Consider the following 15147-nt stretch of genomic DNA (forward strand, 5'->3'; position numbering starts at 1 on the left):
TAGACAGGACTAGGTGTGCTTAGGTCCTGACTGAAAGTCTATAGGGCCAAGCAATTTAGAATAAGTTATCATAATCATTTGAAAAGTGGCAACTGTGGCAAACTTGGCAAAACAAACACCACTGATCTCCATTAAGGCCTTATAGATTATAAAAAATATTTTGCTGTTTTTGAAAACAATCATCTGTTATCAGTGTTATGAAATTTGAATTACGTGTCCAGTATACAGTATGATCTCAATGACTTGAAGAGGAACTTCTGCGCTAAATTGTTTAAGGTAGAGCTAAACTGAAGAATAAAAAAATCACACTTGCCTTAATTCCCCTGATTCGGTCCCGCATAGTCCTGGAATTCTTCTTCATCCCGCACTAAGGAAGTACCACTATCTTCGGGCTTTTTCTGGGTATGTCATTGGAACTTGCACTTCACAGGTGTGAAATGGGGTGATGTACCTGCTGTAAAAAGGAAAAAAAGAGTGCCAATATCACTGTGCATGCATGAGATTGGCATTTCTTTCCCTACAGTGAAGGAAAATGCCCTTTTGCGCATGCATGAAGTGATTAAGACAGAAAGGGAGGTGCTTTAAAAAAAAGGGTGTTGTAGTTAAAAAAAACAATATTTTTGCTTTATATAAAAGGGTTGCCTACCCTTTTAAATAAAGTAAAAAGTTGAGTTTAGGTCCGCTTTAGGTATTAACAAAAGTTGCACTTCCTTGAGAGGAGGGTTGTGTGTGAGCTGGTTGTTAAACAGACTTAAGTTATAGGAGAAATCAGATTATACACATTGCTGTATGTGGAGAGACACTCACTCCACCTCTCTTTGTAGAGACTAGTCTGTTTACACACACTTCCAACAAACTCGCAGATAGTGCTGTGATCAAAATAACATATTAAGGGATTATAGAGTGTTTTATAAAATGTTTTGATAACATATTACATTTTACTTGTGGTAAACTAAATACTGCTGACCTTGGTTTTATTCAGGAATATACCATTTAGCTGTAATTGGCATAACACGAAAGTGCAATTTGATTTTGACCTTTTATCTTTTATAACACACACCCAGCTAAATTTACAAAAAGCATATAAACTCTCTTTTTAAAATATACTCAATGGTTCATGTTTTATTATATTAAAATTTATAGCTGTTGGTAAACCTTTTCATCAAAATTAAAGAAAGATTTTAATATATGCAATATTATTGTTTGTACGAATTATGGCCAACCGTTATAAGAATTAAAGAGCTAGTTTAAAAATAAAATATAGAAATGAGAGTGTCTGACATACACAAGTTCCTTATTTTTTTGTGGTAATAGACAGGCAGTAATTCCTCAAATTAAGACAAAAGGATTTTGTTCCATTTGTTGCTTTGATTACCCATTAAGAACAATGTTTGCATTGTACTTATTGGACAATAGATGCCTTTCATGACATAAAATATTTTTTTTAACTGATTATAACATCACTATTAAAATACTGAAAGCTAATATAGTATAATGCGAAGCAAGAATTTGGGGCAGTAATCTCCTCTATTTTACTAGATAAAGGGGTTAAAGGACATGCATTAGGCTGCAGGTAACTGTGCTATAGATTTGTAACTCTTTATTTGGGTAACAGGTCAAGTGTTTATTGGAAGGATTGGGTAGGTCAGGCACTCCATCCCTTTTCAAGGCCGTGATTTAGGGGTGGCCTACTGGATGATCACACTAAAAGGGAATTAATGTTTGCTATTAGGAGCTGGATTTTTAGGCACAAAGGCCGTGCAAGGCCTGTATATTAGGAGGCTACCTACGAACCCTATGTGCTGGAAGGCTGAGCGAACCCTGTGTTCTGGAAGGCTGGGTGAACCCTGTGTTCTGGAAGGCTGGGTGAACCCTATGTGATCCAAGGCTGGGCAAAGCCAGTGAGCTGGAAGCCTGGGTGAACCCTATGTGCTGGAAGGTTGGATGAGGGGGGTTTAGAAGTTCTGGGAAAGCTGAGGAAGTTTTCAGATCAAGGGAGCTGGCCAAGGTAGCCGGGTGTTGGTGTATATGAATAACCCTAAGTAGGCCACATCAGGTGCAAGTTGGAGCCTGAGGCAATTGCACAATTGATAGGATTAACTTCAAGAGTGGATAAAACTCTTGCATATCCATGCTTGTAATGTAATACTGACTGATTATCTTTATGTAAATGCCATACAGTGCTGTGAAATTCTATTTTGTTTGTTAAAATAAATATAAGCCAACTACTTTAAACCCTATTTTACGTGCCAATTGAGTGTGCTTTAATGTCCACTGATTGAATCTCCTCTTTTTTGAGCTGATCTTACATCGAAATATTACACCATGTATATTCCACATACATTAACGTACAATTTATGATTATCTGGATGTGTGAAATCATTTTCCCTTTTACAGAATGCTAATTTGCATGATGTAGTGTGTAATAACACTGAATTAGTTATGAATCAGAACAAAATGCAGAGACGATGCACATAAAAATGTAAAATAGTAATGAAAACATTCTTGCCAAATCAATAAACATTATTAATTGTCTAATTAAAAGATAGGGTTGTTTTTTATTACATTTTATCTCATTAGTTAAAATGAAAAGATAAACAAAATGTTGTGGTTGCAGCTTACTCTTTTACTAATTCCCGTAGATTTAATGTCTGTGGGTTTCCAGGCCAAAACCAATTAATCCTTTTTTTTAGTATCTGAGCAGACAATTTCAGTTTTAACCCTTTATTTCTAGGCCAGCCATTTTGGGAAGCGCAGAAAACTTTACGGTTTTGATAAAGAACAATATTCACTTTGCAGCTTTTAATTATACCACGTAAGTAAACCCTGACTTCATCTTTAGTCATTATGTGTTATATGGTCATCTGATCCTTTTGGAAGATTCCTGGATTATTGTGTTGTACAGGACAGGAGTAAGATTTATGTCAATGTCATATTAATAAAATAGGTAAAATCTAAAGTCACATGTTTTTGTATGGCCTCTTTGTTGTATAAAATATCATACTTACATATTTTAAATATACTTCTTTTCTAGGAAAAACATCCTGCCAGAATATAATGTAACCTGCGTATATAACAAAGCGACTGCTCCTCTGTGTCCTATATTTCGCTTAGGGGACATTCTTAAAGAAGCAGGAGAAAATTTTTCTCAAGTTGCTATTTTGGTAGGAATAATGTAACTCACATGCAATTTGCATTTTTAATGTTATATAAAGAAAACCATGGTTCACATCTGAAAATTAAGACACAAAATCTGATTATCGACTAATCAGACAGGCAAGGTTTGGTTGGAAGCAAATCTGTACACTTTGGTATCTTTTTTTTTTTTTAATGGAAGCCTTACTACTGACGATTTATCACTCCACAGTTCTTGGCATTGATTAGGGTAAATAGAGTCATAATTGTTTTTTTAGTCTATGCCTATATTAAGCCATAGCCATTTAGTGATACTAGTTTGGCATTTAGAATATCATGGGCTGTAAGTAAGCTGATTATTACTACTGAATGCAATGTAAATTTACCATTGTCAGTTGCAGAATATTAATGTTTATTAATTGCATGTTCCCCTCAGTTTATAGTAATCTCCCTGCAAGCCACTATTATAATAGGTAAGGTTATTGATACTACACTTTGGTATTTAATGCCATTGTGTATTTAGAGAGCTGGTGCAACCCAAGTTCCTGGTACACTGTTTACTGACCCACATTGTTTAAACATGCCTGTAGTTAACATACTCACAGAAACACAGCATATTTTATAGTTATAGTTTGCAAAAAGACATGCCTCGGCTTTAGTTTCATTTTGAGCAAATTGAGCTATTTTTGTTATATTGCATTTTACCAGTCCTTAGATGTGGCCAGTATTTTCACTGGTTAATCCTGCAAATAGCACACTTTCTATGTCAGGTTTGAGGTTACAGGTTCTCTGTCTCCATTGTATTGATGCAGTCACAGTCTGAGCAGAAAAACCTCTCCCCTGCTAACATACTGCAGAGAAGCACCCTTGCCTTCTTGAAAAGCTGAAATCGCAATGCAGAGGTCCTTAGGTGTTCTAAAATAAATATTCACTCTTAAACCTTGTCACCCTGACAATTCTATTAGAGAAATTGATTATAGAAGGTGTACACTTTTTCCATAGTTTTTATATAAATTTATCTTTTATCTAGGGTGGTATTATGGGCATAGAAATCCACTGGAAATGTAATCTTGATCGTTGGTTTCACAGCTGCCATCCACAATACAGTTTCAGACGGTTGGATGATAAGGTTGTCGATGAACGCTTGTATCCTGGCTTAAACTTCAGGTATGGAAACCAGACACTGACATATCTACACATCTAAAGTCATTTTTCTTTATTTCATAATAACATAAATACTAACACACAGTACCATCAAAACGACCTGCTAAATCAGGGGTGTCAAACTCCGGCCCGGGGGGCAAATCTGGCCCCCAACGTCCTTTTTTTGGCCCCCAAAGTAATCCTAAATATGAACAGCAACTGGCCCACCGCTGCATTAAAATAGTGCCGCTACTACAATACCTGGCATCACTCGTGTCTATAGACCAGCGGGCTCTCTGCCTATGCATGGCCCCACATTGGACTGTTTTAAAGACGCAAATAATGCTGGGAATTTTAGTAGCGGCGCTTTTTCAATGAAGAGGGAGTTCCAGCGGAGGTCCACTCATAAGGTTTAGCCCCGCATTGGCCGCGTCTGGCATTTCCAGCACTCTCCCTCAGCTGTACTTTTCCTTGCTACTCCACGGCATGGACTTGAATGGTTGGAATTTCATAGAAAAATATTGGTATTAATATTGTTAGCCTGTGCAAAAAGGTTACCATTGAAATTTAACTTAGAAGGCTACAAATAGAGAAAGAGCCTCTTTCTCTATTATAAGCTTGTTCCAGATTGAATGTGAAGCAAAATCTCTTTGTTTCCATTTGAAAAGGGTTTAAATCTAATGAGAAGAAAACATTTCCTTAAGTTTTTCAATAAATTTCAAGATTGTCCAAGTTTTTAATTTTGGCCCCCTGTGTATTTGAGTTTGACACCCCTGTGCTAAATTCTAAATGAACTATATGTGTTTTAAAGTACATATCTAGGCAAATCCTTTTTGCCTAGATTCTAAATTACCGTAACTATAAATGTTTTAAAGTATATATCTAGTATATATACTATTTTAAAGTATATATCTAGTCAAACCCCTTTTTAACGTCTGTATAGATCAGATGAGAGACTGATGAAAACAGGTTATGCTCATTGATTATGCCAGCTCACAGAAACAGGTTCATAATAAATATTATTAGGCCAATATTTGAGTTTTGAGGGACTCCACATGATACAATAAAAGGCAGGGCTGTTATTTCCAGTTCCCAAGGGCAGAGATTTTATCAGCACTTTTCAGTGTTTGCCTAGTAGACAGCAGTAAATTTAGTAAGGTGAGGTTAAAAAAGTCAGAGTCTGTTTGTGACCCTCAAAAACTGGAATTGAGCAGCCCTGGTATAAGAAATATGATGGGAAATAACAGCTCAATACTACCTTAATTTAATGCTCAGAGAAGAATTGGGCTATTCAGGGATAAGTCTTGGAGGCATTCACAAAGTCCCCTGACTTGGAATATACTTATTGTTTCACACTTGCTGGAAAATGTCAGTGCAACCCGATTTATCCTTTTCTCTCCCTAAATTGAGGGAATGTATTTACGTAATGTATATAGGAAGACATCGATCTATTCATGACTAGATAGATTACCTAATATACCATAGTATTTACAATAAGTAAATCATGTCTGGCACAGAAAGACAACTCTGAAGTAAGTAAAGCAGATTCTTATGATTTCTGTGGTCACCTGCATTAAAGGCAGATCCAATATCAAAGAACACCAAGATTATCATGTTACAATTTTTTTTTCTCTAATTTTCGGAATCATAAAAAGTGCTTCTGCTTCTTAGATGTGGCAAATTCAAACAATGGTTAAGTGGGATTTTCTTATTTTTATGCTTTAATAAAGTTGGAAAGAATCAGGACATCTATCTGGTTTTAAAGCTTTTCCTGACACTATTTGGCAGAATATCCCTTCCAAAATCTTCTGTTGATCTTAACCACCTGGACAAAAGTGAAAAGTGACAGTGACAGGAGCAGGTACTGAGACTTTCTATTGGGGACAGCTGTTCGAGTGGCATTAATGGTTGGATTTTTATAACTTTGTGGATATTTCCACTCTTGTCCTGCAGAATAAAGGCACAGTGAACATTATTGTCCATCTTCATAATGAGGATCCTGCCTTTCTCCATTTGGATTCCCCCCATTTCAGCACCCTCCACCCATTAAAAAGTATATACTACCTTTTGTTCAGGTGTCCTTGGTCTGGTCATGTGATTCCACAGGCACTCTTCACCCTTTATGTTTAGTTCCCCCTAATGTTATACAGCAGGGGTACCCAACTCCCGGCCTGCAACCCCCGCGGCCGTCTGACAGATGGGCTGCGAGAGCATAGAGACCAGTGCTTGTCCACGGCGCTGGTTGATGCACCCCCATCGAGATCAGGAGAAGGACCCCGCTTGGGGAGGAGACACACCAGCCAGAGCCGCAGACCATATTTATATAGCAGGCTCAGATCTACGCTAGGAGAGTGGGCAGGTTCTGGCACCATGACATCACTATGGAGGAAGTTTCTTCCCCTTTGATTGACACACGGCTTTGCGTGCATGCGTGGTCAGGAGTCTGTAGATTTAGTGGTTCACAAGCTCCAAAAGGTTGGGGATCACTGTTGTGAAGTGCAATTCCATTTGAATGGCATAATTCTTTTGAGTGTTTAATGAAGCTGGATATCAATTATGACAATGAGCTGGTGGGTCTTTAGAGGATAGTTCTGGTGCTTGTTGCTGTTTTTTTTATTTTTAAAAAGATGCAGAGGGTGGGATGACATGTTTATGTTTTGGCCAAGACAGGGTTTTAAATGCAAAACTGTTCTTACTTCTGTTTTAATAGCTGGAGTTGTAGATTTAGCATACACATAAGTATATGATGTGACATTATTACAGTATATATTTAGGGTTCCTTTACCTCTGAATTAAAACGAATGTATTATTTTGTATCTACAGATTTGCCAGGTACTACAAGAACCAGGACCAAACCAATCTAAGGACTCTTATTAAAGCTTATGGGATACGATTTGACATTCAAGTCTATGGCACAGTAATCCATTACTTTCTAATAATTTGGTTTTAAAATCCTTTAAAAAATGTTTAATTGTGTTTAACTAAAATCTTTCAAATGTGTTTACTTGAGCCTATCACAGACCTATTGTACTCAATGCTTGTATGATCAAAAGCAGGGGTTGGCAAACTCCGGCCTTTAGTTCGTTCGGGCCTAACTCCCCCCTGGCCGATCCGGCCTAATTCGGTTGCCGGCGGATTGGCCAGGGGGCGTTAAGAACTACCGGAGCCGCTGGAGCTCCGGTGCTGCCCTCTGCAGTTGCTCCCCTGTTTACCGTGGCCAGCGTTGATACTTCAGCTGCCGCGGTAAATAGGGAAAGCTCCCTGAAGGTAAATCCCTCTCCTCCGGAATGCATACCGAGGAGAGGGATTTCACTTCAGGGGGTGTTCTCTGGTGGTGGGCAGGGGCATTAGGGCGGGTCTGGCCTAGTGTGCTGCCGCCCACCCCATAAATGGCCTAGTGGCCATAAAACTTTGCCGACCCCTAATCTAAAGGATCAATTTATAAAAAGATTCTGATGGTCAGCAACATTCCCTGGTGAAGAATCTTCCAGGTGCATGTGTTTTAAATGGCAGTATTTGATTATACATTAGAAAATATTGCTGAATATCAGATTAACCGCCTTATAAATAGAAACCTAAAGTTCAAAGTTTATTGCGCTACAATTGCATAGCAGCAGAACATTTTTTGCATTGTCTATTGTATTACACTAGGGATTTACCTTGACTACCATATTTTAGCATTTGAATTAACACCTATATGCATACAGTGCTGACAGGGTGAATTTAAAGCCCAGTGCAAACGGGCAGATGTTCACTTCCAATCCAATTTGATATGCAAAAAAATTTGGGAAGTGAATTTAGCAGACATCCAATCACAGGGATTTTGGGGTTTTCCATTCGTGGACAGATTGGACACAAATCTGATAATGCGCTACCATCTGCCCTGTGGTTCACCCCATGCCCATCCTTCAACATAAACAAAAAAATATTGATTTTATTTGATCAATTGCTCATTGAAAAAATTATCAGACCATTCAGTTCAGCACAAAGTTAGCATAGGATCTCCCCGTGTTATAGGTCTAAGAGTACAGTAAAAGAGTAGATGAAAAATCATCTCTGATGGCGGTACTGTCTTGTAATGGTCAAAGCTGAGAGGCTGAGCTGTACACCTAGCGGATAACCCAATTTTCTATCATTTACTAAAAACTGAGATACCACTTATAGTTGCTGATGAGATTTTGTTTACATAAAAAAGGAAAAGGTTATAATTGTTGTTTAGGTAGAGCTGTATTAAAGAAAACAGAAATCTTTAACCTTAGAAAAACTTATTCTAAGAAAGATTTTTCTCTATTGCTGTGGGTGTTTTCTGAAAAAGAAGTGTCTATAACAAGAGAGTATTCAAAACATCTGAACTATAAATGAAATGTTTAGCAGCAGAATCTTTACAAATTGTTACTGACCTAGATGTACCAAGAGTGAAAATGTTATACTTTATCAATGGCAAGAATAAAAGGTTTTGCTGTACAGTGCTGCCAAGGTAGAAAAGAAAAGGATGTGAGCTGAAAAATTGTGCACAGGCATGGCGTAGCAAAATGTGTATCCATTATAAAAATGCTTTATATTAAAAACATAAAAAATGTCAGCATCAAGAGTGATAACATATATGTTTTGATATATTATATATATTCTTTATGCCAAAGAAAAATGCATGTAGTATATTTTTTTCTTTTTATACTTTTCTAGGGTGGCAAGTTTAGCTGGTTTGAATTGGTGATGTTCATTGGTTCCTATCTTTCCTACTTTGGGTTGGTGAGTTGTATTTTATTTTAATGTTTGCTTGCAGTATGGTGACATAAAGGAGGTTGAGTATCTCCTTAACTGGGCACATATGGAAACAAGAACAGAAAGAGTTTCGAACCAATCTCCACTTTGCTAATAAAAGTGTCATAAGAGAATTCTTCTTTCTGTGACACAAAATAATATAAGGAAAATCCCCCTAATCACAGACAAGAATAACCTTGACAAGCTCTAGACATTTCCAATTCTATCCAAAGCGAAATTTTTTAATCTATAATTGTAAGCTCTCACTGGCATTTACTTTTGTTCAATTTTTCTGTTCCATGTTGGTTATCCTTATGACATTTTGATGATTTCTTTCTGACTGTGTATTGCTGTTGTACAAGGTATTGCTACATAAATAAAAACAGAACAGTGTTAACTGGGTTAATTGGTTTATTTAGGCAACAGTAGTGATTGATTTCCTGATCAGCCTGTACTGTCAAAGTTGCTGCAGCGCTACATCAGGTCAGAGATACTATGACGAGCGGAAGTATGAAGAGATCCCTGGGCCGTGTGTTCTGACGGTAATAGTTTTGTATTTTTTGTTCACACGTGCTACAATTTTTTTTTTTATCTACTGCCATGGTTATCATTTTTAAAAACATGAATAATGAATGAGAGTTTATGTTAATTTTATCTATGCCAATAAATTGTATATTTTTTACTAGTATACATAATTTGTACATTAGCTTAGTACTGCAAGCACAGTGCTGCATTGGGAATGCAATGCTACTAATTTTTGAAATGTTATGTAGCACAATACAGAAATGTAGAATTAATTTAACCCACTCTTTTTCTGTTTATTGAATCAAAGAGAGAGTTATACACTTTGACATATTTTGCTTAAATCTGGAGATGTCCTGATGACATAATTCCTACCAGAAATAATACACAAATTTTACCAATATGCAACAAAAGCATCATAATAAACAGAGGTTGTCATGTAACCTCAGAGTTGTTATGTATTACATCAGGATTTTGTACAAACTTTTGTTTCCCTTTGACTTTCCTTTTAGCTTTTGGTGTTCTTAAAAAGGTATACAAATCTTGTAGTTTTGTCATAATTTTCTGTTTGTTTTAGTCTTGCCAGGAGCTCATGTTTGTCTCGTTTGTGGATCAAGAAGACATAAAAATGGTGGACAAAAAACTGAGAAAAAGTTTACAAATGACAATAGGGAAAATTATTAAGGTAAGTGAAATGGATGTAACTAGTTGCAGCAGTTTTGCTCAACAAGACCAGTTATAATAAATGTCTCAAAATTCCCTGAAGAAGCCATTTCTGGCGAAACGCATCAAATACAAATCAACTAGCTTAGAAGCACTATGTCTAGTTGAGGAAACTGTACAGTACTTCTTTATTTATTTGAGTTGTCATATGTTGTGAAATTTAAATATCCTTGTTTTTACAATAGTTTTGCCTAAAAAAAGCCTATCTTTCCTCCCCTTTTCTTACCACATTTTTTTCTCCAAAACATATAGTAACCTGACTTCAAATGATTTGCTGGAATCTCTCTATACCTGTGTTTCCTTAATTGAATGCATGATATCTTTAATATAACCACTAAACTCTGAGTATTAACTTTCTTATTTTCTCCCTGGTGGTGTCATGCCCCTTATTTACTAAGCAGTAAATCTAAGAGACAGTCCACACCTAACCTATACTTTGTGGTGTATTACTGAACATCATGTTATATTACCATGCCCATTTGTTGTATGCAAACATTTATGATTGCCTGTAACAACTGTTATGATTGGTGTCCTTTTTTCCTAAACGTAATACTCACTTTTTTTCCTCTAAATTTCTACCACAGTATAAAATCTTTTGGGAAAACACTTTCATTTTTAACTTTATTCCTATTGGGTCTCAAAATCATATCTTGGGAAACTTGGAAATCATACTTTACTAGTTTCTAAAACCAAGTAACCAAAGGAAACATATAGAGGATATATATATATATATATATATATATATATATATACAAAGTCCATTGACTAACCTATATCATTTAATTCATTTTTATTTCAGAGAGGAAAAATGACTGATAATATGGTCCTTGCACAGCTTGAACTGTCTTCCTTTGATGGACTGGAAGAACTTCCTCTTTATCCAAGAAGTAGTAGAAAATCCTCAGCAATTCCTTCCTGGTGTCAGTGTTTGAAATGTCTTCCAGCAACTAGATTTGAGGGGCAACTCTGCTGCCGATATCAGAATGGAGAATGCATTACAAACTCAGAAATGTTTAGGAAGTTGGTCCTGCAGAAACAGGCTCTGGTTCATATCCTGCAGTACAATAATCCACTATTAAACAGGCATTCCATAACCAAGAAGCAGCTAGCAGAGTGTGCACAAAAACAATACGTCCAGTGGCGCTTTGGGAGCAATATGGATATATTAGACTTTGCAAGGATACCAAATTGTTGTAAACATGAAATAGATAACATGTTTAATGGTGAAACTTGTGAAACCTCCTTGGAACATGCAGATAAAGAAACAAAAATGCAGTCCACATCTGCTCCCTCAAGCAAACCTCTGCTGAAACAGCCGCCTTTGTAAAATGCAAACTCAGTAAATGCCACCTGTTCTGTCTGTGTTGACCTGCTTACTTAAATAGATCTGTCCATCCAAAGCTAATATTTACATTTGGAGTAGATGATGATTGGGGTAATATTTCACTGATCTCCTATACATCTCAGTGACTTCAGTAGAGAAATTATTCATGAACATAAAATTCTTCTTTTCTCTGCTGCTGCATTCTCTGATCTAAATGTTATAGGAAGTTTTCAGATAGGAGTTGCTATTTTATGCTTCCTAGTCTTTTTCTTCTTTTCCACCAAGGACAGAAATTAATGCTTTTTTTTAAACAAAAAAAAACATTTTGTCTGGAGCTCAATTGGAAATCTAACAGAAAGAATGACAATGGCATTGAAATGGTGGCTATAGGTGAACAGGCATTTACATGAAAAGGTCCTATTACAGATTTTTCAGAAGATATAGGGTAGCCAGTGAGTAATTGACCCCCTAGTCCCCCAATGTATTTTATGTGAACCAATCATACAACATTCAGTTAAAATCTAGGCCTTTCTTTTAAGTTAACATCAAAGTTTAACATCCGTAAAAGGGCTCAATGATGCTGGACCTTCAGCCAACGAAAGGCAGACGTATTCTGACTTTTTGTAAATTCTACGAACACTGTGAAAAGCTCTCAGTGTGCAGTAAGCAATTTCAGTATAGAAAATCACCCTGTAAGACTAAAGGTGAGTCTGGAGTTCAGCTTCTAAAATGACTTGTGGTTTTGTCATTTCAATCCTGAATGTCCACTGGGGAAATTGGTGTACAATGACCACTGTCCGATATATTACAATCACAATAACTCAAACGATTCATGGTCAGACAGTACTAAACAAAACAGTTGTAGTCCATATTTACAGAATCTGGTCATAATTTATCAGTCTGTGGCCTTTTTTAGTATTAGTAATAATTTAACTAATTGATATGTAAGATGCCATGCTAACATTATGCAAAATTAATTGTTATAAAGAAACTAAAATAGCTAACAGCATACTGAGATTATTTTATACTGTTTCAACTATTTCTTGTTTTGAAAATATTTTATAGAATGTATAAACAATTCCAACCATCTTGTGCCCAACAGTAAGAGAAGGTTCAGACCCATGGCGCGAACAAATGTTTCCGTGTAGATTCTGGCACTTTGCCAGCTGCTCATCTGCCGCACGGCAAACGCTGGTTCTCAAAGAACCTGCATTTGGAAATTTTACTGCAAGGGGGAGTTAGAGGTGCTGAACTGCTCACTGCTGTGTCCATTCATTCTCCATTGGGCTGCTGGGGTGGATACTTCATGTAGCATCCCACTCCGAGGCAGAAGTTCACTGGCACGCGAAAGTGGTAACTGCACCGCAACAGCACTGCAACCTCACCACTATTCTGAACATAGCCTAAAGTGAGTAAGACTGGGTCTACACAGAGGTTTTTAAAACGCATGTAAATGTCCTACTGCGTTTATATGTACTTTTATAAGCGTTTTAAATCTTGCCTTTAAAACACTGGAAAACATCTATGCCGCGTTTACCCACGTTTTTACTGCATTTTCCCGCTTTTGAACACGTTTTCTTTTCAAATGCTTATAAACCTGGGAAAACCTGGGTGTTTTCCTGCATTAACTCTGCGTTTTAATTTTCTAAGCATTGCACAATGACAATTATCTAAGAGGAAAAGTTCCTAAACTTTTTGATAACATTTTCTTTTACTGTTTTGCCTTTAGGACAGAAAGTAAAGGAAAATCTCACACTAGACATTAAACATTAGACAAAAAAAAACTAGAGGTTTTAACCTTTTCCTACACTAAACTCAAAGGAGATGCATTGACATTGACATACATTTTAAATTACAATGGTTTAGAAAACTTATTATATGCAAATTTTTACTATAACAGATACTAAACATTTACTGTATCTGTATACATTGGCAACAGGTAATATAAAAAAAAAGTTATATTTCACAGAACTACTGTTTTACTAATCATCATCTGACTTCTAAATCCTGAGATCTGATTAGCTTTTAGAGATTAGCATACTTTGGACATGATCCTTGTCATTTAAACTGCTATAATAAATAGGTCTGAATGCACCAAGAATCAGTCAGTAAAAAAGTAAAAGCAGTATTTCTTTTATGACTTTACTTTTATAGATTTTGTAACATTATTATTGTAATACATTCTAATAAACAGCAATGTTTTCATTAATTGTTGCAAACATTAAGTTTGCATTTATTGTATTTTACTGTCAGAACAATATGTAGGTTAATATTTATTAAAAAAAAAAATAATTAATGTTTAAAAATTTAATCAAAATAAACATTCCTAAATGATCCCGGCCATTATAATATCCTTCTGGTTTATTTTTGATGTATGTTACATACATCAGGGAAAGGGAGTGAGGTTGCAGAGAGGGAAGAAATTAATGCTGGAATGGAGCGCCAGTAAGAACTGCACATAATTGGTATTTCCCCGATTAAAAAAAATTGGGAATGTCAAGGATCTACAGTAGTTTATTTACAGTAGTACAGTTTCTGGATATAATTATTAGCTCACAAAATGCTTTCAATGTTACTTTATATGTAAAAAATTACATTTACTTGTATGTATAAACCTGGGCCACCAAATGTGGCCATCATATCTAACATTCAAAACAGTAATCAAAAGAATTGGCAATAAAATAATTTGAATAAATACATTGTGTGTTATTATTAATTAAAAATCACATGGGTTATATTCTGCTTATTTTTTTCTCTTTTTTACAAGGATTTTTAATTTTGAGGTGGATACACTGGTCCTTGATTGAAAATATTTGCTAACAAATAGCAAATGACTTTGAAGAAATACATTCCAGTTTTGCTGGATTACCCAGCTTCCCGGAATTATCACTTATTCACTGATTATCTCCAGCCTTGAAGAGCTCTGATATATCAGATTAAAAAAAAACTGTTGGTTTATATTCGAGTGTAAATAGTATTTAATGAAAGATTTGAGCCATTTAGGTCTGTGTCTACTGTTAGACAGTGCTAAGCCATTAAATAAGTATTACTAACCTCAAACACTCATTTAGGTAATTTAGTTCTGGGGCTTTCATGACATACTTGTATTTGTAATATCGCTAAAAAATTAAGGTTAAATGTAATCTAGAATAAATAAAAGGTTACATATTGGGTGTCCCTCCTCCTCACTAAAGAGCCGGCACCTCTCTCCTGCACAAGATGGCAGGTCTTTCCTCGGGTGTGCTTGGTCCTCCAGCTTTAATTTGTATTGCCCCTTCAGTTGACCAATCAGGTCTATTTAGCTGACTCAGACACCGGACTTAGCTGTGCTAAACTGATTCCTGCACAACTGTTGGCTAATTGTTCCCCTGTTTAGCTCCTGTCGTAACCCATTCTACTATTTTCCTTGCCCTGATCCTTTGTGCAGTTCCTGTCTCACAGTTCCTGGTGTCCCATCCCCCTCCAGTGTCCCCACCACTGTCTCTTCACCCTCCTATGATCCTGTGTCACCCATGTCACTGGTGCCTCTTCTTTGCCTT

The 15147-nt window shown here is 36.3% G+C and overlaps 1 protein-coding gene across 2 annotated transcripts in view; it reads left to right on the forward strand.

The window, feature by feature from the left end:
- P2RX7 (purinergic receptor P2X 7) overlaps positions 1–14303 on the forward strand; it is a 30730-nt gene extending 16427 nt beyond the window's left edge. The window contains exons 6-13 of one of the 2 annotated variants that reach the window (XM_072415892.1): positions 2735–2815; positions 3035–3164; positions 4166–4302; positions 7102–7195; positions 8962–9027; positions 9459–9581; positions 10139–10246; positions 11084–14303. In XM_072415892.1, coding sequence (XP_072271993.1) covers positions 2735–2815; positions 3035–3164; positions 4166–4302; positions 7102–7195; positions 8962–9027; positions 9459–9581; positions 10139–10246; positions 11084–11611 — 1267 coding nt within the window. In that variant the 3' untranslated portion in view covers positions 11612–14303. The remainder of the gene's footprint in view (positions 1–2734; positions 2816–3034; positions 3165–4165; positions 4303–7101; positions 7196–8961; positions 9028–9458; positions 9582–10138; positions 10247–11083) is intronic. The other variant, XM_072415893.1, reaches the window with a different exon arrangement.
- Positions 14304–15147: the final 844 nt, after the last annotated feature.

The sequence above is a fragment of the Pyxicephalus adspersus genome, chromosome 6 (assembly GCF_032062135.1).
Source record: "Pyxicephalus adspersus chromosome 6, UCB_Pads_2.0, whole genome shotgun sequence".
Classification (NCBI taxonomy): Eukaryota; Metazoa; Chordata; class Amphibia; order Anura; family Pyxicephalidae; genus Pyxicephalus; species Pyxicephalus adspersus.